The 23,959-nt window shown below is 30.6% G+C and overlaps 3 protein-coding genes and 3 non-coding genes across 6 annotated transcripts; 2 read left to right on the top strand and 4 right to left on the bottom strand.

Moving 5' to 3' along the window:
• The first annotated feature begins 3,790 nt into the window (after positions 1-3,790).
• LOC114369091 lies at positions 3,791-3,908 on the top strand. Its single transcript, XR_003657549.1, has one exon. It is a non-coding gene; the product is annotated as a U5 spliceosomal RNA (small nuclear RNA).
• Positions 3,909-5,205: 1,297 nt separating this feature from the next.
• On the bottom strand, positions 5,206-5,719 carry LOC114367373 (Bowman-Birk type proteinase inhibitor C-II). Its single transcript, XM_028324540.1, has one exon. It carries the CDS (start codon positions 5,678-5,680, stop codon positions 5,351-5,353), a length of 330 nt encoding a protein of 109 aa, XP_028180341.1. The 5' UTR covers positions 5,681-5,719; the 3' UTR covers positions 5,206-5,350.
• Positions 5,720-10,519: 4,800 nt separating this feature from the next.
• Positions 10,520-11,033, top strand: LOC114367412 (Bowman-Birk type proteinase inhibitor C-II). The gene has a single exon (XM_028324591.1). The coding sequence runs from the start codon at positions 10,564-10,566 to the stop codon at positions 10,891-10,893; it is 330 nt and encodes a 109-aa protein (XP_028180392.1). The 5' UTR covers positions 10,520-10,563; the 3' UTR covers positions 10,894-11,033.
• A 1,428-nt stretch (positions 11,034-12,461) lies between these two features.
• LOC114369010 lies at positions 12,462-12,579 on the bottom strand. The gene has a single exon (XR_003657472.1). It is a non-coding gene; the product is annotated as a U5 spliceosomal RNA (small nuclear RNA).
• A 1,047-nt stretch (positions 12,580-13,626) lies between these two features.
• On the bottom strand, positions 13,627-13,938 carry LOC114368432 (uncharacterized mitochondrial protein AtMg00810-like). Its single transcript, XM_028325710.1, has one exon. The coding sequence runs from the start codon at positions 13,936-13,938 to the stop codon at positions 13,627-13,629; it is 312 nt and encodes a 103-aa protein (XP_028181511.1).
• Positions 13,939-16,839: 2,901 nt separating this feature from the next.
• LOC114369079 lies at positions 16,840-16,957 on the bottom strand. The gene has a single exon (XR_003657538.1). It is a non-coding gene; the product is annotated as a U5 spliceosomal RNA (small nuclear RNA).
• Between the last annotated feature and the right edge of the window lie 7,002 nt (positions 16,958-23,959).

Raw genomic sequence — 23,959 nt, 5'->3', positions numbered from 1 at the left:
ATCGTATTTGTGATAAAAAAAAACAAAAAAGATAAGATCTAATTTGTGCTCAAAACTTAAAGTCTGAATCATATATTTTATCAAGTGGGTTCTAATTGAGTTGGTCACGAGTCCAATGTAAGTGACCACAAGTTATTGTTGGTCCTACAAAAATACTCTAACTCAAGGTTATGATTAAATGAGGAAAAAATCCGAGAAAACTTGATTTGTACCACATAACCTAGCCTAGATCAAGTCATGATCGATGTAGGCTGTTAAAATCCCATATTAAATTTATGATCAATAGCCTAATCCTAATATATATTTCATCCAACAGGTTTGAATTGAGATGACAGCAGGTTTGGTACAGCTTGAATTTGTCAGATTCCACTTTCTCTTTCACGATGTAATTTGATAATTGACATGGAATTGATAAATAAGATTTCGAGTAATTGGTTATAGTATGGCAAAATGGGCTTAAAAAGGCTAAATTCAATTAAGAGTTATAAACTACGACCTATGCTTTTAATTACTAGATTTCTACCAACTTATTTCACTATATATTATTGTTTTTTAATTATGGCTAAGTCTCCTAAAGTCGCAGTTTAACATATAGGAACTATCAAGTGGCAATATTAATTTAGACAAAATAAAGGTAAAAAAAATATAAAATATATGGGAAAGGTAGGTCAAAATTACAATGGCTGAAAACATGTAACTTGGTTTGCTCACCCTGCAAGCATACGGTTGATCAAATTAAGCTTAGGCCAATACATATTTTGATTGAATGTTTCTTTATGATCTAACTTCTAATTAACACACACACACAAACGGTTGATCAAATCTGTCCTTCTTGGCAGGTCTCTATGTACCTGTGTTGGCTTCTGAACGTTTACACTTTGATTCACACATGCACTTAATCAACCTTTACATCACTACGTGTATATTTTTCAGAAATTCAAATCTTGGATTAAGAGAAACTGAAAAAAATTAAAAGGTTCAAGTATATATATTAATTCATGATGTGGTGGAAAGACTGAGAAGTTTTTAATGGCCTCTCCCCTTTCTCTTACACTAAAAAGACTTCTTAAAACCTTTTTCCGCCCCACCCTCTTAAAGAATGCGAGCCCCTTATCTCAACTTTTAAATGTTTTTTCAATTTAATACTATAACTGACTTTGCTGATAATTGGATGTATTATGCTAGCTGTATTATTTGAATTTGTATATAGGCTACATATTAGTCTTGGGGCGAAGTGTATATACATTTTTAAAAAAGAAAACTATCTATATTAACTCCACCTAATAATTTTGCTTACATATAAAGCTAATTTTCATGTATTTTAGTAATGTATATTGATGAAAATGGTGAAGGGGGCCATAAGAAAAGAACAAAAAAAAAGGGAGGGACGAAATTAACATAAAAACTCACCACTTCTTTTTTATTCCACATATTCTTCAAGAACGGCCTCAACGAGTTGATGAAGACAAAACAATGACATCAATAAAGGATCAAAAACACGATTATTAGGCTTCACCTTCACGTGGTAATTTTCTCCTCTTTCCTTTCCATTGATCTTTTCTTATGTTAATTATCTTCTTTAAAATCCTTGATATGCATTGCCCTATTATTAAGCGTAACATAGTTTTTCGATTCTTCTGTTTCCGTTGATCTAATTAAGCTACATTTTTCTTCGTTGAGATATATGTGAGGCTAGTTTAATTTATCTTCGTGCTACATGATTCATCGTCATATCACTAATTAATCCCTACAATTCATTACCCTCACTGAAACGGTAGTCAGGATTATTATTAGAGTAAATTTGTTGGAATTGATTTTATTATATTATTGTTAATTTGTTATTATTATCATTTGTTTTGTTTTCGTCATGTGTTTCTAGTTTAGAATCCTAATTAAAGATAAACATTATTAAATTGAGAATCTGAATTAGAGTTGAAATAAGGAAGGCTTACAAATTCCTTATACTGTTATTATTTTAGATATATATAGTTTAGCTTCCAATATTTATTAGATTTAGAATGTCTTTTTATAGCTCTACTTTAACATGTTTATATTTTTTAGTTGGTACTAAAACTAGTTACTTTTAGTAGTTGTTACATGTTGAATTCAAACAATAATGGTTGGAAAACTAGTTTTTATGGAGACATTAAGTTCGATTAAATGCAAATGATAATTAAATTTAAATGTACATATTTGCAGTAGATCATGCAATATCTAAACAAGTTTACCCTCTCAAAAAATTTGAACAAGTTTATTAAAAATGTCAATAAGAATAAGTTTGACTACACTTTTTCCTTCAGCTTCTCACTTGTAGCAATGAAGATCCTAAAAAAGATGACCAGCATGGGGAGGCAAATTTCTCACTTTAGTCTCTTTTTACAAAGTATTTTTCGAAATGGTGTCCTTTTCAAACATTTTTCTAGGAGGTGTTGTTTTTGCACGTACCCAACATGCAAGTCGCAAATGGGAGTGGCGATTTAGGGCAGAAGTGGACACGTGGCAAGGGCTGGGGGACGCACCAGGCTCATTGGCGATTTCCGCCTACCACACTGGAAGCTCCAGGCTCATTGGCGGTTTGAGCCTGCTATGGTCACGTCTCGTCGGAGCAGTGCAGCAGCCTAGGAGCAGTGCAGCAGCGTAGCCATGCAGTGTGCAGGTTTGCAGCTAGAAATCGCAAATGCCATTGGCAATTTGCGTTGATTTGAAATTGCAAATCGCATTGACGATTTGTATCATTCTTCGTTTAAAAGCTGATGGTCATGCCATTCATTCCTTGCTTTCGAGTTTCCCTTGCTTCTCCTTCTTCATTGGTCTTGCTTTGTTTCTCCTCCTTCAGTGGTGTTACAAGCCTATCGAATATAAAAGTTAATTTAATTTAAAAAATAAATAAATACTTCAACCTAACAAAATTACTTTAAAAAAATAATTCATACCACAAAATTTTAACTATTCGAACTTCAAACCTTACAAATTTAAACGCCATCAGTTAGGAAAGAAACAGGTTTCAAAGAGAAAGGAAAGCCAAGAAAACAGGTTGCAAAGAGAAAGGAAAGGAAGGCTGAAGATGCAAAAAATGCTGAATGAGTAAGAGTATTTAAACACCCTAACGTTTTCTACTTAAAAAGCTGCCATCTACTTAAAAACTTGCAAAGCTGTCAACCCTAGCTTTATTCGTTCAAAGCGCAACTTGGACCAGCGTTTCCCATGCATGGCCAAAGCGCCACTGCAGGTGGCGATTCCACCTGTGTCGCCAGTGGCAGTGGCGCCACTGCCACGTTTCGCCGCAACGAAGGACGCGCCAATCATGCTGGCGTTTTGCATGGATATTTCATGCAGGGTACGTAAAAAAAACTTTAAAAAAGATCCCAAATGGGAAAATAGTTTGTAAATAAATCCCAAACTAGGAAATTTGCTAAATTTGCTGCATGGTGACTGTGAATTCTTGGCAGAAATTGTGATGCTTGCCACTTGCACCATAGAAATTAGTTAAAAGTATAAGCACATCAATGGAGGTTGGGTTTAGCATAAGGAATTGTCTACTATAATGTGATGAATTAAAGTTTGAATTCCCGCATTTAATTAGTGTCCAATTGTGTTTCAAAAAGAATAATTGTCTCTAAAGAAGAAAGAAATATGTGGAAAAACAAAAACAAAAAAGTATAAGCACAAAGAAACAGACTTGCTACCTGTGGTTACATTTCGGAACAAAGCCCCACATCGAGTGGTACTATAATAGCAAGTGAACTGTTTACACCATAAAATGAAAGGCCTGTTACACAACTATTTACGGAACCGTGTGATGAACACAAAGCGAATTATTCTTTCGCCTTTTACTAAAGAATACCGTGTGTTCGTCACTCAAAGCGGTATACGCCTATTTTTGGAAGAGCCTTCAATTATTGAGGGCTCTGCAATTTCAGTTCAAACTGTTATGTATATTCTGCTTTTATCTTTACGTTTCAGTTCTGCTTAGAGTGTATATTCTGCTTCGATTATTGAGCCTTCGAATATATGTTCGCTTGTATTATCCAAAGCCTCACCTAGAACTTTTGCTATTGAAATGTGTACTTGTAATGTCTTGTGTTCCTCATTCTTCCATTATGCAAACTCTCTTCATACAGGGATTTGAGGAGGGGGGCAAAAAAGAGTGAGTCAATTTCGATTCTGGAGCATTCATGAATTTCTGTATTGAAAAATTCAAGATTCAACACATTAAACAGGACAACTACGTTGTGGAATTATGATTTCTCTTTTTCGTGCAGAGCAAGGACATGCAATCTCAAAACCACTTGTTATTGCTGTTTCTCTTCAATTCACTCGTTAAATTAATTACTAGTGTTTTATTGAACTAAGTACATTACTAAGTCCCACATTGGTGAGAAGAGAAAACAATCACTTGATGTTTTATCATAAAATACACTATTTTTTGCCTTTATGTTAAGATCTGATATGTAGCTTACCACTGTGGGTTCACATGGGTTCACACACTTTATTCTAGGTGTTGATATCTAACTTGATCTAAAAATAAAAATAATTATATAAAATGATACAAATTGATTTTTTTTTTTTTTGAATGATTTTTCAAAGCAAATATGGTTCGTGAGTTGTGTTTCTGGAACTAAACCTCCAACACTTATATTAACCGATGTAATTACTTTCACTTATAATTACTTTCACTTATATTAGCTGATATAATTATTTAGTGTTATGTATTTTATCTCCAATACTTATATTAATATTTATAATTATTATAATTATTTTAGTGTTATGTATTTTATTATATATCATTTAAGTTATATTAACAATTATTTTATTATTATATGTATATTGTTTGAGTTTTACCGTGTAATTGAAACTTATAAAACATATATTACTTTTTTTAGAGTATTATTTTTAGGTGTTATTGGTTTAAAATGGATGAAAATTTGATAAATTTTTATTATACAAAATCAAACATTAATAAGTTTTATAGATTAATATAACCAAGTTTTTTTTATGTAATCTAATTTAAAAGATGAAAGAAATTATATAAATTTTAATAAAAAAATATTTTAATAAAAAAAATATAAAAACAATTGAATCCAACCATAAAATATTAGTTTGATTTGATTATGATTTTATTTTAAATTAAAATTAAATCACATATGTTTTATAATTAAGTTTGTTTTAGGCGATATTTTTCATGAAAAATGGAATCTAACAAAGTGATAAAAATGACCAAAATTTGCCAAAAGCAAATTACTGGCCACTGCGAGCTTTTTATTCCATGTTTTATTTGTCTCCCTTACATAAAAGACAAAGAAAGCCTAAAGGGCTTTGTTCATTTGAGAGAGCTTTTGTTGATTAATTCCTAGTCATCATCTTCATCACTGGACTTGCAAGGTTTGTAGCAGAAGTCGGTGGTGTCAAGGCAACGACACTGGCCTGGCATCGAGCGTGTGCACGCACAGCGATCACAAGCTGAGTGACATGAATTCAACCTAATATCTGCACAATGGCATTGAGGTGGCATTGAGGCTGTGCACATGCAGAGATCACAGCATGGTTTTGAAGACTCATCATCACTTGATGAGTGATCACTTTTGAAGAGGTTCAGTTCCATGCGTGCATTAGTAACCCCCACAAGGAAAAGAACCAAGAAACACACCTTTAGCACCACCATGTTGTTCTTCAAACCCATCTTTACTGTTTTTCCTGTCAAGGGTGAAGAGAAAAGAACCCGTGAAGTGAGTTATTTATATAAGAGGATTTGCGGATAGGACGTGATACTGAGAATTTTACTTTGTCGTGGAGTGATGTCATGCCTTTTTCTGGATTACATTTGAAAGGTGGCACACATGCAGGATATGGAGATTGAGGTTGCTTCCACGATTGCTAGGTGCTGTCTAGCTATCTGCATGAAAAACAGGTTCAAGTAGTGGAAAATTAATCCGACTATAATGAAAATTTGAAAATGGAATTATAATATTCTCTATAGATTTTGTGGTGAAAGTGTGAAACTCATTAAAATTAATAAATTTTACTCAATTATAAAAAAATATTAGGAAAGAAAATGTTATGTCGTTAACATTCATCTCTTTAATTATAATTTAGTTTTCAAGTGTGAGTGTGATTCCTTTCTAATGTTTCAATTTGAAGCAAAAGAAGTTAACATGAAATTTTTTCATTATTCATAATATACATATATTATTTTTTATTATTTTGATTTATTGGATTTCACAATTTGTATAAGGAAACTTAATTTTTTTTTAAGTTGTACTTGATTAAGGAATGCCTTTATGATATGTTAGCAGTGAATCCGAATCCTTATGTTAGAGGATGGGATGATTGTTTATGCAGTGATAGAAGGATCAGGGATGTAGTAAATAGTTTGGAACCCTTACATGACTAGTGTTAATCACATTGACAAGTGTTTCAAATTGTCATAAGTAATAAAGTAAAACGAAAGTCCGAGTGTCGAGTTCACAGAGACTTTATTTGTATTTAGACTGGTACAAACTCAATTTTCAAGCAAGAGATAAGGAATTGAAATTGGAAAATTAAAGAGAAAAGTAGAAGATAAAAAGATAAAAAAAATAAACAATGATTTGAATGCGAAAGATGAATTCACAATTCAAATGTATTGGGGCCTATCATGCCTGACTACCGTTGATGCAATGTTAATGTTTTTCTCTATTTAATATTATTATAATTTCCACTCATATTTACTATGATATTCAACCCTGATCCCTCACGTTAAAAAGTCTAATTTATCTATTCTCTCTCCCAACTCCTTTTGCAGAGAGATAAAACAGTAAGTTACATGAAGTTTAGTGATATATGCATGGACTAAACAATATCACTCTATCTCTAGCAATGATTTGTTTGTTTAGATGTCATTTTCCAGTTCTTTAGAAATTAAACACTTCCCAATGCCTAATCCCTAAACAGATGCATGGATGATCAAACCATACAATAACAATAAAACACAAGAAAGAAACAATAAAAATTGACAATGCATTAAATAGGTACTAAGGAAAGATTACATTACAAGGACATTTAATGGGGATTTAGTCTCTCATTGTCATGAGAGACTTTACACTTTAGGAACTGATGTGGATAGAATATATAAGAAGAGGAATGGATAATGGAAGAGAAAGAGAGAATGACTAAAGATGGAGGGTTTCTCCTATTTGAGATGCTCGGACTTTGGATGTATCCATTAAAAAGCTCCGAGTCTTCATGTGTCTTTCTCCTTTGTTTCTTACTCATTTTATGGGCTTTTAATATTAATTTTTTTTTTATTTCATTAAACATCAGTAAAGTAATGAAATTCCAATCATTCTTAATCAAAACTGACAATCAAATTAACTCAAATATCATAGTCAGATTTAAACTCATATTATGAAAAATTAATCCTTTCTCTAGATCCAATCTCAACCCTCTGACAAAATAATATTATTTCTGATAAATAATCGATTAAGCAACTCTTATTATGATGCTCGAATGCAAGTTGTGTGTTCGGGGAACACTAACGTAAATGTTTTAATTTGGCGAATTTAATTTTTACTTGCATTTAATTCCTCATGATTTAATTCCAGAAATATTTAAACAAATAAGGATGACTTAAATATGAAATTGGTGCATGGAAGTTGACTTCTTTTAACTTTTGGTCTTTTTGTAAGTTTTTTTTTATTTTAATTTTTGTAAGTTTGTATTTTTTTTATTTTTAATTAATTCCTGTTGTCTGTCACGTATTGTTATAGAAAACATTAATATTGATGTCATGCTCATGTCATTAAGATTAAAAATGAAAAAAAAAAACTCACAAAGACTAAAAAAAATTAGGAACTACAAATGAAAAATCTTACAGGACAAAAAATAAAAATACATGGAATAAAAGGAAAAAATGACATATTTGTAGACAGATAAATATTCAAGCCTTAAATATTATGCATAATTTTAATTTAAAATTAATATAAAATAAAAAAAGAAATAATTAATTAAAAGATGCACAACTTTAAGGATACTTTACTTTGTCATGCGTAAATATTTTAATTAATTCTTTATTATTTTTTATTTTTTATTAAATATAAATTAAATTTACACATGATGTTTGAGGCCTAAATATTTATTTGTGTCTATAAATGAAATATTTCATTTTTGCTTTTAGTCTATGTATTCTTTCTTCATCCATGTGAGTTATTTGTTTTCATTTTTTATTCTTGTAATTTTTTTATTTATTTTTAGTTTATATATATATATATATATATATATATATATATATATATATATATCATTTTTAACCCCTCTAAATTCTTTGTTTTTTTTTTCATTTTTAGTCCTTATCATATCAACATTAACACTTTTTTAGAAATGATAACTGACAACATAGACTATAAATGAAAAACCACAAAATTAGTGGAACTAAAATAAAAAATTATATGAACCAAAAATAAAAAATTGTAAATTATAAGGAATTATTCGAAGGATGACAATATTCTTAAAATGGAGTCTATTGTGCTAAAGGATGATTAAAACAACTGTCCATGTATATTATTTATTTTGCATAGTCCTATTACATCTAGTTGATAACTGTGAAATTTGAATTTAATTGATAGTCAATTTTTATTAAGAATGATTAGAATTTTTTCACTTTACTGTTGTTTTTTAATAAAATAACGAGGATTTTAATATCATTTTAATTTTTGACCAGCAGGATTCAAGAAGAAAATTATAAGTGATTTGGAGGAAAAATTGATGTAAAAACGTGAAGGAAGAGCCTTGAAGAAAAATTGTAGATTGAGACAGATCGTTTAGTGCACAAGACAAGCCCAACGCGATGTCTTGCTTAGGGGCCAACACAAGCTTAACACGAAGAAGGCATAGGAAGAAGTCCAAAGGCGCGCTTACCGCGAATCCCGCACTTACCGCGTGATCACTGTCATACTCGCTAAGCCCAAAAGGCCCGCTTAGCATGAGGTCACGTGAATTTTAAGATACCTTAGGCCCATAAAATGAGTAGGAAGCAAAGGAGAAAGACACACGAAGACTCAGAGCTCTTTAATGAATACATCCAAAGCGTGAGCATCTCAAATAGGGGAAACCCTCTATCTTTAGTCATTCTCTCTTTCTCTTCCATTATCCATCCTTCTTCTTATTCTATCCACATCAGTCCCTAAAGTGTAAAGCATCTCATGGTAATGAGAGGCTGAACCCCCATTAAATATCCTTGTAATGTAATCTTTTTTTAGTATCTATTTAATGCAATGTCAATTTTTATTGTTTCTTTCCTGTGCTTTATTGTTATTGTATAGTCTGATCATCCAAGCATCTGTTTAGGAATTAGGCATTAGGAAGTGTTTAATTTCTAAAGATTTGAGAAAGGACATCTAAACAAACAAATCATTGCTAGAGATAGAGTGATATTGTTTAGCCTATGCATACATCGCTAAACTTCATGCAATTTACTGTTTTATCTCTCTACAAAAGGAGTTGAGAGAGAGAATGGATAAATTAGACTCTTAAATATGAGGAATCAGGGTTAAGTATTATAGTAGATGTGGGTAAAAATTAGAATAATATTAAATAGAGAAATACATTAACATTGCATCAATGGTAGTTAGGCATGCTAGGCCCCAATACATTTAAATTCTTAATTCATCTTTCGCATTTAAATCATTGTTTATTTTTCTTGTATTTTTATCTTCTACTTTTCCCTTTAATTTTCCACTTTCAATTCTTTATCTCTTGCTTGAAAATTGAGTTTGCATCAATTTAAATACAAACAAAGTCTGTGTCGACTTGACACTCAAATTTTCGTTTTACTTTATTATTTGTGACAATTTGATATATTTACCAATGTGATTAACACTAGTCATGTATGGGTTCCAAACTATTTAGAACATCCCTGATCCTTCTGTGTCACTGGATAACCAATCATCCCATCCTCTAACATAAGGATTCACTCCTAACATATCATAAAGGCATCCCTTAATCTAAGTATAACTTAAAAATTTCTTTAAGTTTCGTTTTACAAATTGTGAAATCCAAATAAATCAAAATAATAAAAAATAATGTATGAATATTATGAATCATGAAAAAAAATTCATGTCAACTTCTTTTGCTTCTAATTGAAACATTAGAAAGGAATCACACTTGAAAACTAGATTATAATAAAAGAGATGAATGTTAACAACATAACATTTTCTTTCCTAATATTTTTTTATAATTGAGTAAAATTTATTAAAAATTATTAATTTTAATGAGTTTCATACTTTCACCACAAAATCTATAGAGAATATTATAATTCTATTTTCAAATTTTCATTATAATCGGATTAATTTTCCACTACTTGAACCTGTTTTTCATGCAGATAGACAGCACCTAGCAATCGTGGAAGCAACCTCAATCTCCATATCCTGCATGTGTGCCACCTTTCAAATGTAATCCAGAAAAAGGCATGACATCACTCCACGACAAAGTAAAATTCTCAGTATCACGTTCCATCTGCAAATCCTCTTATATAAATAACTCACTTCACGGGTTCTTTTCTCTTCACCCTTGACAGGAAAAACAGTAAAGATGGGTTTGAAGAACAACATGGTGGTGCTAAAGGTGTGTTTCTTGGTTCTTTTCCTTGTGGGGGTTACTAATGCACGCATGGAACTGAACCTCTTCAAAAGTGATCACTCATCAAGTGATGATGAGTCTTCAAAACCATGCTGTGATCTCTGCATGTGCACAGCCTCAATGCCACCTCAATGCCATTGTGCAGATATTAGGTTGAATTCATGTCACTCAGCTTGTGATCGCTGTGCGTGCACACGCTCGATGCCAGGCCAGTGTCGTTGCCTTGACACCACCGACTTCTGCTACAAACCTTGCAAGTCCAGTGATGAAGATGATGACTAGGAATTAATCAACAAAAGCTCTCTCAAATGAACAAAGCCCTTTAGGCTTTCTTTGTCTTTTATGTAAGGGAGACAAATAAAGCAAGGAATAAAAAGCTCGCAGTGGCCAGTAATTTGCTTTTAGCAAATTTTGGTCATTTTTATCACTTTGTTAGATTCCATTTTTCATGAAAAAAAATCGCCTAAAATAAAGTTAATTATAAAACATATTTGATTTAATTTTCATTTAAAATAAAATTAGAATCAAATCAAACTTTTATGGTTTAATTCAATTATATTTTTGTATTTTTTTACTAAAATATTATTTTATTAAAATTTATATAATTTCTTTTGATCTTTTAAATTAAATTATATTAAAAAAACTTGGTTATATTAATCTATAATATTAAAAAAACTTGGTTATATTAATCTATAAAACTTATTAATATGTTTGATTTTATATAATAAAATTTTATCAAATTTTCATTGATTTTAAACCAATTACACCTAAAAATAATACTCTAAAAAAAGTAACATATGTTTTATAAGTTTCAATTACACGGTAAAACTAAAATAATTAATATACATATAATAGTAAAGTAATTATACGTGTTAATATAATTTAAATGATATACACATAACACTAAAATAATTATAAATGTTAATATAAGTGTTAAAGATAAAATATATAATACTAAAAGTAATTATATTAATTAATATAAGTGTTAGAGATAAAATATATAATACTAAAGTAATTATATTGATTAATATAAGTGTTGGAGGTTTAGTTGAAACACAACTCACAAACCAATTTGCTTTGAAAAATCATTCAAACAAAAAAAATTCAATTTGTATTATTTTATATAATTTTTATTTTTATTTTTAGATAAGTTAGATATCAACACCTAGAATAAAGTGTGTCAACCCATGCTATAGGGCCAGACCCACAGTTGTAAGCTACATATCAGATATTTAACATAAAAACAGATACTACACTTATCTTAACATAGAGGTCAAAAAATAGTGTATTTTATGATAAAACATCAAGTGATTGTTATCTCTTCTCACCAATGTGGGACTTAGTAATGTACTTAAGTTCAATAAAACACTAGTAATTTAACGAGTGAATTGAAAAGAAACAGCAATAACAAGTGGTTTTGAGATTGCATGTCCTTGCTCTGCACGAAAAAGAGAAACCATAATTCCACAACGTAGTTGTCCTGTTTAATGTGTTGAATCTTGAATTTTTCAATACAGAAATTCATGAATGCTCCAGAATCGAAATTGACTCACTCTTTTTTGCCCCCCTCCTCAAATCCCTGTATGAAGAGAGTTTTGCATAATTGAAGAATGAGGAACACAAGACATTACAAGTACACACATTTCAATAGCAAAAGTTCTAGGTGAGGCTTTGGATAATACAAGCGAACATAGGGTACTGATCTGTTTAATCTTTCGCATAGCTGTTCAACAAAAACAGAATCAATAACCGTTCAAAAATACGTGAAGCGTGGCATGGTTCACTCTAAGCAGAACTGAAACGTACAGATAAAAGCAGAATATACATAACAGTTTGAACTGAAATTGCAGAGCCCTCATAAATCGAAGGCTCTTCCAAAAACAGGCGTATACCGCTTTGAGTGACGAACACACGGTATTCTTTAGTAAAAGGCGAAAGAATAATTCGCTCTGTGTTCATCACACGGTTCCGTAAGTAGATGTCTAACAGCCCTTTCATTTTATGGTGTAAACAGATTACTTGCTATTATAGTACCACTTGATGTGGGGCTTTGGTCAGAAATGTAAACACAGGTAGCAAGTCTGTTACCCTTTTAGTTTTTGTTTTTCCACATGTTTCTTTCTTCTTTAGAGGCAATTCTTTTTGAAACACAATTGGACACTAAATGTGGGAATTCAAACTTTAATTCATCATATTTTAAGAGACAATTACTTCTGCTAAACCCAACCTCCATTGATGTGCTTATACTTTTAACTAATTTCTATGGTGCAAGTGGCACATCACAATTTCTGCCAAGAATTCACAGTCACCATGCTGGTCATCTTTTTGAGAATCTTCATTGCTACATCTTGTAGGCCACCTTTATGAACAAGACCAAAGCCACCTTCAAATATTTTTGTAAAACTGAAGTTTTTTGTTTTTTTTTCCCATCATTAATCATAATTAAAGACAAAAAACAATAAGAGTCATGACAATTACATGTCATTTAATCAACATATTCCCTTTCATATATTACTATATTATCTTTCTCTTTAATATGACTGTAAAATGAGAAGTTTATAATGGGTTCAAACAAAAGTCATTCTTTCATTAATAAAACATAATATGTTTTCCACATCATAATTTGCATGCATATACACATAAAGTAGAAAACACAAATTTCAGAAACTTACACAATAATGAGCTCAAAGTGTCAAATAGACATTATTAATAATAATAGCATTCAACATTCACTAGCAGACATAATGCCCATATTCACTACATGACCAGTAAATACTTTGGACGGTAACCTTTTTGTTAAAGGGTCAACAATCATTAGATTAGTGATAATATGTTTTATTGACACTATATGTTTCTGAACTTCTTCTTTTACGGCAAAGTATTTCAATTCCATATGCTTAGCACTTTTAGAATACTTGTCGTTTTTAAAAAAGAAGATAGCTGCGATATTATCACAATAAATTTTCAGCGGCTTGGCAATATTGTCAACTACTCCAAATTCTGAATTAAAATTCTTCAACCAATTACCTGAACTGTAGCCTCAACGCATGCCACAAATTCAGCTTCCATGGTGGATGCAACAATGACTGACTGCTTTGCACCTTTCCATGAAATCACTCCTCCAGCTAAAAGACACACATAACCAAATGTAGACTTTCTTGTATCTATACAACCAGCAAAATCTGAATCTATATATTCAATCACCTCAAGATGACTAGATCTCCTATAAGTAAACATGTGATCCTTTGTCCCTTGCAAGTATCTTAAGACTTTATTTGCAGCTTTCCAATGATCCAATCCTGGATTACTTTGGTATCTACCAACCATACCAACTACAAAGCTAATATAGCCTTGTGCATGTTTGAGCATACATCAGACTCCCAACAACAAATGCATAAGGGATATTTTCCATCTATTTTCGTTCCAGATCATTCTTTGAACATTGCATGAGATTAAATTTGTCTCCTTTTTGTATTGGAACAGGAGATGTTAAACATTTATCCATTCTGAATCTCTCTAAAACTTTATTAATATATGATTTCTCATACAAGCCTAACAGTCCTTGTGATCTATCACAAAATATTTCTATTCCTATCACATAGTCTGCCTCACCCATATCTTTCATTCAAAGTTGTTAGAGAGAAACTTCTTAGTCTCACTTAATAGACCAAGATGCAATTTAGTGTTTTATCTCTACAAAAGGAGTTGTTGGGAGAGAGAATAGATAAATTAAATTCTTCAACGTGAGGGATCAGGGTTGAGTATCATAGTAGATGTGGGTGGAAATTAGAATAATATTAAATAGAAAAACACATTAACATTGCATCAACGGTAGTCAGGCATGATAGGCCCCAATACATTTGAATTGTGAATTCATCTTTCGCATTCAAATCATTGTTTATTTTTCTTGTCTTTTTATCTTTTACTTTTCCCTTTAATTTTCCACTTTCAATTCCTTATCTCTTGCTTGAAAATTGAGTTTGTACCAATCTAAGTACAAACAAAGTCTCTGTAGACTCGACACTCGGACTTTCGTTTTACTTTATTACTTATGACAATTTGAAACACTTGTGAATGTGATTAACACTAGTCATGTAAGGGTTCCAAACTATTTAGTACATCCTTGATCCTTCTGTCACTAGATAACCAATCATCCCATCCTCTAACATAAGGATCCGGATTCACTGCTAACATATCATAAAGGCATTCCTTAATCTAAGTACAACTTAAAAAAAATTTAAGTTTCCTTATACAAATTGTGAAATCCAATAAATCAAAATAATAAAAAATAATATATGTATATTATGAATAATCAAAAAATTTCATGTCAATTTCTTTTGCTTCTAATTGAAACATTAGAAAGGAATCACACTCACACTTGAAAACTAAATTATAATTAAAGAGATGAATGTTAACGACATAACATTTTCTTTCCTAATATTTTTTTATAATTGAGTAAAATTTATTAAAAATTATTAATTTTAATGAGTTTCACACTTTCACCACAAAATCTATAGAGAATATTATAATTCCATTTTCAAATTTTCATTATAATCGGATTAATTTTCCACTACTTGAACCTGTTTTTCATGCAGATAGACAGCACCTAGCAATCGTGGAAGCAACCTCAATCTCCATATCCTGCATGTGTGCCACCTTTCAAATGTAATCCAGAAAAAGGCATGACATCACTCCATATCCTGCATGTGCTCTCTCAAATGAACAAAGCCCTTAGGCTTTCTTTGTCTTTTATGTAAGGGAGACAAATAAAACAAGGAATAAAAAGCTCGCAGTGGCCAGTAATTTGCTTTTAGCAAATTTTGGTCATTTTTATCACTTTGTTAGATTCCATTTTTCATGAAAAAAATCGCCTAAAACAAACTTAATTATAAAACATATGTGATTTAATTTTAATTAAAATAAAATCATAATCAAATCAAAATCAAACTAATATTTTATGGTTGGATTCGATTGTTTTTATATTTTTTTATTAAAATATTATTTCATTAAAATTTATATAATTTCTTTCATCTTTTAAATTAGATTACATCAAAAAAAATAGTTATATTAATCTATAAAACTTATTAATCTTTGATTTTATATAATAAAAATTTATCAAATTTTCATCCATTTTAAACCAATAACACCTAAAAATAATACTCTAAAAAGAGTAATATATGTTTTATAAATTTCAATTACACGGTAAAACTCAAACAATATACATGTAATAATAAAATAATTATAAGTGTTAATATAACTTAAATGATATACAATAAAATACATAACACTAAAATAATTATAAATATTAATATAAATATCGGAGATAAAATACATAACACTAAAATAATTATAACACTAAAATAATTATATCAGTTAATCTAAGTGAAAGTAAGTAATTATATCAGTTAATATAAGTGAAAGTAATTACATCGGTTAATATAAGTGTTGGAGGTTTAGTTCAAGAAACACAACTCACAAACCAATTTGCTTTGAAAAATCATTCAAACAAAAAAAAAGCAATTTGTATTATTTTATATAATTTTTTAATTTTACTTTTAGATCTAGATATCAACACATAGAATAAAGTGTGTGAACCCATGCTATAGTGCCAGACCCACAGTGGTAAGCTACATATCAGATCTTAACAGAAAGGCAAAAAATAGTGTATTTTATGATAAAACATCAAGTGATTGTTATCTCTTCTCACCAATGTGGGACTTAGTAATGTACTTAGTTCAATAAAACACTAGTAATTAATTTAACGAGTGAATTGAAAAGAAACAGCAATAACAAGTGGTTTTGAGATTGCATGTCCTTGCTCTGCACGAAAAAGAGAAATCATAATTCCACAACGTAGTTGTCCTGTTTAATGTGTTGAATCTTGAATTTTTCAATACAGAAATTCATGAATGCTCCTGAATCAAAATTGACTCTCTTTTTTGCCCCCCTCCTCAATTTCCCTGTATGAAGAGAGTTTGCATAATTGAAGAATGAGGAACACAAGACATTACAAGTACACACATTTCAATAGCTAAAGTTCTAGGTGAGGCTTTGGATAATACAAGCGAACATACGGTACTGATCTGTTTAATCTTTTGCATAGCTGTTCAACATAAACAGAATCAATAACCGTTCAAAAATACGTGAAGCGTGGCATGGTTCACTCTAAGCAGAACTGAAACGTACAGATAAAAGCAGAATATATAGAAGTTTGAACTGAAATTGCAGAGCCCTCAATAATTGAAGGCTCTTCCAAAAATAGGCGTATACCGCTTTGAGTGACGAACACACGGTATTCTTTAGTAAAAGGCGAAAGAATAATTCGCTTTGTGTTCATCACACGGTTCCGTAAATGGTTTTGTAACAGGCCTTTTATTTTATGGTGTTAACAGTTCACTTGCTATTATAGTACCACTCGATGTGGGGCTTTGTTCAGAAATGTAACCACAAGAAGTAAGTCTGTTTCTTTGTGCTTATACTTTTTTGTTTTTGTTTTTCCACATATTTCTTTCTTCTTTAGAGACAATTATTCTTTTTGAAACACAATTGGACACTAATTAAATGCGGGAATTCAAACTTTAATTCATCACATTATAATAGACAATTCCTTCTGCTAAACCCAACCTCCATTGATGTGCTTATACTTTTAACTAATTTCTATGGTGCAAGTGGCAAGCATCACAATTTCTGCCAAGGATTCACAGTCACCATGCGGCAAATTTTCCAGTTTGAGACTTATTTACAAACTATCTTTTCATTTGGGGTTTTTTAAAAATTTTTCCCGAGGGGGCTGTTTTTTAGTACCCTACATGAAATATCCATGCAGCATGATTGACGCGTCCTTCATTGCGGCGACACGTGGCAGTGGTGCCACTGCCACTGGCGACACAGGTGGAATCGCCACCTGCAGTGGCGCTTTGGCCATGCATGGGAAACGCTGGTCCAAGTTGCGCTTTGAACGAATAAAGCTAGGGTTGACAGCTTTGCAGGTTTTTAAGTAGATGGCAGCTTTTTAAGTAAAATGGCAGTAGCTTTTCAGCTTTCCCAGCTGAATCAGTGGTAGCTTCAGCTTTATAGAAAACGCAATCACGGTTATGGAAGGCGCTATCAGAGTTTGCGATTTAGGATAAGTAGAAAACGTTAGGGTGTTTAAATACTCTTACTCATTCAACATTTTTTGCATCTTCAACCTTCCTTTCCTTTCTCTTTGCAACATGTTTTCCTGGCTTTCCTTTCTCTCTGAAACCTGTTTCTTTCTTGACTGCAGACGTTTAAATTTGTAAGGTTTGAAGTTCGAATAGTTAAAATTTTGTGGTATGAATTATTTTTTTAAAGTAATTTTGTTAGGCTGAAGTATTTTTTTTAAAATTAAATTAACTTTTATATTCGATAGGCTTGTAACACCACTGAAGGAGGAGAAACAAAGCAAGACCAATGAAGAAGGAGAAGCAAGGGAAACTCGAAAGCAAGGAATGCATGCAAGGAATGAATGGCATGACCATCAGCTTTTAAACGAAGAATGACACAAATCGTCAATGCAATTTGTGATTTCAAATCAACGCAAATTGCCAATGGCATTTGCGATTTCTAGCTGCAAACCTGCATACTGCATGGCTACGCTGCTGCACTGCTCCTAGGTTGCTGCACTGCTCCGACGAGACGTGACCATAGCAGGCTCAAACCGCCAATGAGCCTGGAGCTTCCAGTGTGGTAGGCGGAAATCGCCAATGAGCCTGGCGCGTCCCCCAGCCCTTGCCACGTGTCGATCATGCATGAAGTCGTCACTCCAACTGGCGCGTTGCATGCCACGTGTCCACTTCTGCCCTAAATCGCCACTCCCACTTGCGACTTGCATGTTGGGTACGTGCAAAAACAGCACTCCTTGGAGAAATGTTTGAAAAGGACACCATTTCGAAAAATACTTTGTAAAAAGAGACTAAAGTGAGAAATTTGCGTCACCATGCTGGTCATCTTTTTTAGGATCTTCATTGCTACAAGTGAGATGCTGAAGGAAAAAGTGTAGTCAAACTTATTCTTATTGACATTTTTAATAAACTTGTTCAAATTTTTTTAGAGGGTAAACTTGTTCAGATATTGCATGATCTACTGCAAATATGTACATTTAAATTTAATTATCATTTGCATTTAATCGAACTCAATGTCTCCATAAAAACTAGTTTTCCAACCATTATTGTTTGAATTCAACATGTAACAACTACTAAAAGTAACTAGTTTTAGTACCAACTAAAAAATATAAACAGGTTAAAGTAGAGCTATAAAAAGACATTCTGAATCTAATAAATATTGGAAGCTAAACTATATATATCTAAATATAACAACAGTATAAGGAATTTGTAAGCCTTCCTTATTTCAACTCTAATTCAGATTCTCAATTTAATAATGTTTATCTTTAATTAAGATTCTAAACTAGAAACACATGACGAAAACAAAACAAATGATAATAATAACAAATTAACAATAATATAATAAAATCAATTCCAACAAATTTACTCTAATAATAATCCTGACTACCGTTTCAGTGAGGGTAATGAATTGCAGGGATTAATTTGTGATATGACAATGAATCATGTAGCACGAAGATAAATTAAACTAGCCTCACATATATCTCAACGAAGAAAAATGTAGCTTAATTAGATCAACGGAAACAGAAGAATCGAAAAACTATGTTACGCATAATAATAGGGCAATGCATATCAAGGATTTTAAAGAAGATAATTAACATAAGAAAAGATCAATGGAAAGGAAAGAGGAGAAAATTACCACGTGAAGGTGAAGCCTAATGATCATGTTTTTTATCCTTTATTGATGTCATTGTTTCGTCTTCATCAACTCGTTGAGGCCGTTCCTAAAGAATATGTGGAATAAAAAAGAAGTGGTGAGTTTTTATGTTAATTTCGTCCCAAGACTAATATGTTAATTAGGTGGAGTTAATATAGATAGTTTTCTTTTTTAAAAATGTATATACACTTCGCCCCAAGACTAATATGTAGCCTATATACAAATTCAAATAATACAGCTAGCATAATACATCCAATTATCAGCAAAGTCAGTTATAGTATTAAATTGAAAAAACATATTTAAAAGTTGAGATAAGGGGCTCGCATTCTTTAAGAGGGTGGGGTGGAAAAAGGTTTTAAGAAGTCTTTTTAGTGTAAGAGAAAGGGGAGAGGCCATTAAAAACTTCTCAGTCTTTCCACCACATCATGAATTAATATATATACTTGAACCTTTTCATCTTTTTCAGTTTCTCTTAATCCAAGATAGAGACCTGCCAAGAAGGACAGATTTGATCAACCGTTTGTGTGTGTGTGTTAATTAGAAGTTAGAACATAAAGAAACATTCAATCAAAATATGTATTGGCCTAAGCTTAATTTGTAGCAATTTTCTCTTACAGGGTGAGCAAACCAAGTTACATGTTTTCAGCCATTGTAATTTTGACCTACCTTTCCCATATATTTTATATTTTTTTTACCTTTTTTTGTCTAAATTAATATTGCCACTTGATAGTTCCTATATGTTAAACTGCGACTTTAGGAGATTTAGCCATAATTAAAAAACAATAATATATAGTGAAATAAGTTGGTAGAAATCTAGTAATTAAAAGCATAGGTCGTAGTTTATAACTCTTAATTGAATTTAGCCTTTTTAAGCCCATTTTGCCATACTATAACCAATTACTCGAAATCTTATTTATCAATTCCATGTCAATTATCAAATTACATCGTGAAAGAGAAAGTGGAATCTGACAAATTCAAGCTGTACCAAACCTGCTGTCATCTCAATTCAAACCTGTTGGATGAAATATATATTAGGATTAGGCTATTGATCATAAATTTAATATGGGATTTTAACAGCCTACATCGATCATGACTTGATCTAGGCTAGGTTATGTGGTACAAATCAAGTTTTCTCGGATTTTTTCCTCATTTAATCATAACCTTGAGTTAGAGTATTTTTGTAGGACCAACAATAACTTGTGGTCACTTACATTGGACTCGTGACCAACTCAATTAGAACCCACTTGATAAAATATATGATTCAGACTTTAAGTTTTGAGCACAAATTAGATCTTATCTTTTTTGTTTTTTTTTATCACAAATACGATCATAGCATGATATATATATAGACTTGGCCCACAAAAACTTAAATATTTTTTTATGGTATCATTCCAAATTCCTTCATTACAACCTTGTGAAGAATCTCACATCTTTTTAGTGATTAAAAAAAATTATAATATTGCTTACAATTTAAAACTGAAACAAAATAAAACTACAAAATTAAAAATTGAAAAATGATTTTGATTTTGATTTTTTAAAATAAAAATTTAAAACTAAAAAGGTTAATTATTCTGTGGTCCCTATACTTGTACCAAATTTTTAATTAGATTGTTGAATTTTTTTTAATTGAATCTCTAAACTTTTGATTTTAATTGGATCTCCCGTTTAATTGATGTTATGAAAATTAACCACAAACATATAATTAATGACGTAGACAATTGACTCATACTTCTAAATTAAAATATGTTAAAAATATATTTGAGTCAGTTCTAAAATATTTGCGTAGAATTTCAGCTATATATATATATATATATATATATATATATATATATATATATATATATATATATATATATATATATATATATATATATATATATATATATAATGACAATACTAGGCTAACACCTGAACCTCTTATCCAGTTTTCCCTGTATAAAATGCTAATAGACACGCCTAGCCCAACGTGGGAGCAAAGCCAGCCATGATATCCTGCATGTGTGCCACCTTTGAAATGCAATGCAGAAAAGAACCAAGATATCACTATTCACTACTGCTCCATGACTCAGAAAAGAACCAAGTCATCACGTTTCCATCTGCATGCAAATGATCCTCTTAATATAAATAACCCACTTCAGTGGCTCTTTTTAAGTAATCTCTTCACAGAAGAAAAAAGAGAAGAAGATGGGTTTGAAGAACAACATGGTGGTGCTAAAGGTGTGTTTGGTGCTACTTTTCCTTGTGGGGGGTACTACTAGTGCCAGCTTGAGGCTGAGTGAGCTTGGCCTGCTCATGAAAAGTGATCATCATCAACACTCAAATGATGATGAGTCTTCAAAACCATGCTGTGATCAATGCGCATGCACAAAGTCAAACCCTCCTCAATGCCGCTGTTCAGATATGAGGCTGAATTCGTGCCATTCAGCTTGCAAATCTTGTATTTGCGCATTATCGTATCCTGCACAGTGTTTTTGTGTTGACATAACCGATTTCTGCTATGAACCTTGCAAGCCCAGTGAGGATGACAAGGAAAACTACTAATGAACAAGTGTTATGCATGTAAGCTCTCTCTCCAATGGACAAAGCCCCCTTTATGCTTTGTTTGTTATGTAAGGAATGACTAAATAAACTTGGAATAAAACTTCCTCTCTTTTCGTGGCCCATAATTTGCTTTCTGCAAATCTGGGTCTTCTTTATTCCAATGTTAATTAATTTGGCCAATTTTAATTTATAGTTTTTCGTTTGCATTTGGTTCTATGATTTCAGGATTTATAAATAAAAAAATGTATAAGTTAACCAAATTTTCCTCCGACGACTCATACTCTTTACATCATTTGATTCATTTAAAAAATTTGAAAGGATCTATGAGTTATCATAAACCTCTTATATTATTTTTTATTTTTATTGATAAAAAATACCAAAATTGATATTATATATATTTTATAATATATTAAAATTTAAATCATTTAATATTTTTTTATTGATGTTTAATTTTCATAAATCAATCAAATTCATCTTATATAAGAATATTGAAGTGTAACAACAAAAGATAATTTAAATTATAATAATAATTAAAATAAAACTAAAAACAATTTTAAATCTTTTTTACTTTTAATATTTATAAGTTTTTATATATTCTTTGAATTATAATATAATTATAATTTAATACATGATTAATTAATTTAAAATATATAAAGAAATTAAAAATAAAAAACATATATGAGGTGAGTTCTGGGTAAGATTATATACATTGTTAGGAATACAAATTCTCTCTAATCGGTCAAAATTTAATAAAATTTACAAAATCAGAGAGTGAATCATTAAATGTGATGCGAAACTCATAAAATTTTATCCTTTTCAATAAATTTAAACTAATAAAAAATGTGTTATAATGAATAAAACATATTTTATTAGGATATGAAAAATCATTGTATTCGTGATCGGAATAAAGTTGGATAATAAAACATGATCAGAATAAAGTTGTTATTAATTTTTTTTGACAAATATTAACCAGTATCATTAGGATATTCGTTAAGTAACTTAAATAAAAATATTTTCATACTCTTTTATACTCTTATGTTTTTCATAATAAATAATTTCCTCTTTAAGTTTCTTATACCAATTCCTGATTATTAAAATGCTTATTTTTTATGGTAATTAACTAGGTGGATTTGTGGGGGTAAGTATTTAGTGCATTTTGTATTTTCAACACATTCAATGCAATTACTTTTTCATTCAATTAGTTGGTCGCCGTGCCATGCACGGGCCATTTTTTAAACTTACTACTAACTACAATATTTATTATGGGATTTTTTTCTTAAAAAATAATTAATGAGAAATTTTAGTAATCAAAATTAACAAAAACATATAGATGAAGGACTTTTAATTTATTTTAACCAGTAGAAAAAATATGTATTCATAGTTAAATATGAAAAACATATGTTTTGGAAGATGCTTGAATTTTCTATATAGACGTTTGAATTATATTTAATTTGTAGTATATTGTGGCTAAACATCCTTTTCAAATTTCAAAATCATAATGTTCATCTTGAAAATTCCTTTCTCTCTTGTAAGACAGAAAAAAAGTGAAAGCTCATTATTTTAAATTATGATATTTTTAATTCCCTAAACGAATTTTTCATTGCTATCAAAATATTTCAATAAGACTGCAAATTTAGTAACCTGAGGATCTACAAAACCAAAGTCTAAGAATTGAAGTTTATGAATTTATACATTTTTTATTCCTCATTATATTTGTAAATTTCTTTTGCCCTTGGAATCTACAAACCACAAATACTAAAATATCCCAAACCACAAATATTAAAAACTAAAGGTGCAGTATATAAAACTTTAAAACAAATTACATCCTTTAAAACAAACCTTAATTATTACATTAATCATATTTATATGTACATTAAGTTAATAGCATTTATTTATATACTTTAATAAATTATTAAAGTATTGTTTCATATGAACGTAAACTTATTTTATAAGAACATTTCATCCTGAAAACTAAAAAATTTATAGACTTAAAAATAGTGTGGTGTTA

The sequence above is a fragment of the Glycine soja genome, chromosome 9 (genome assembly GCF_004193775.1).
Source record: "Glycine soja cultivar W05 chromosome 9, ASM419377v2, whole genome shotgun sequence".
Classification (NCBI taxonomy): Eukaryota; Viridiplantae; Streptophyta; class Magnoliopsida; order Fabales; family Fabaceae; genus Glycine; species Glycine soja.
This window is presented reverse-complemented; position numbering and strand designations above follow the sequence as displayed.

Excerpts from the sequence above, each read along its gene's own strand:
- LOC114367373 (XM_028324540.1), bottom strand. The coding sequence starts at position 5,680 with ATGGGTTTGAAGAACAACATGGTGGTGCTAAAGGTGTGTTTCTTGGTT.
- LOC114367412 (XM_028324591.1), top strand. The coding sequence starts at position 10,564 with ATGGGTTTGAAGAACAACATGGTGGTGCTAAAGGTGTGTTTCTTGGTT.
- LOC114368432 (XM_028325710.1), bottom strand. The coding sequence starts at position 13,938 with ATGGTTGGTAGATACCAAAGTAATCCAGGATTGGATCATTGGAAAGCT.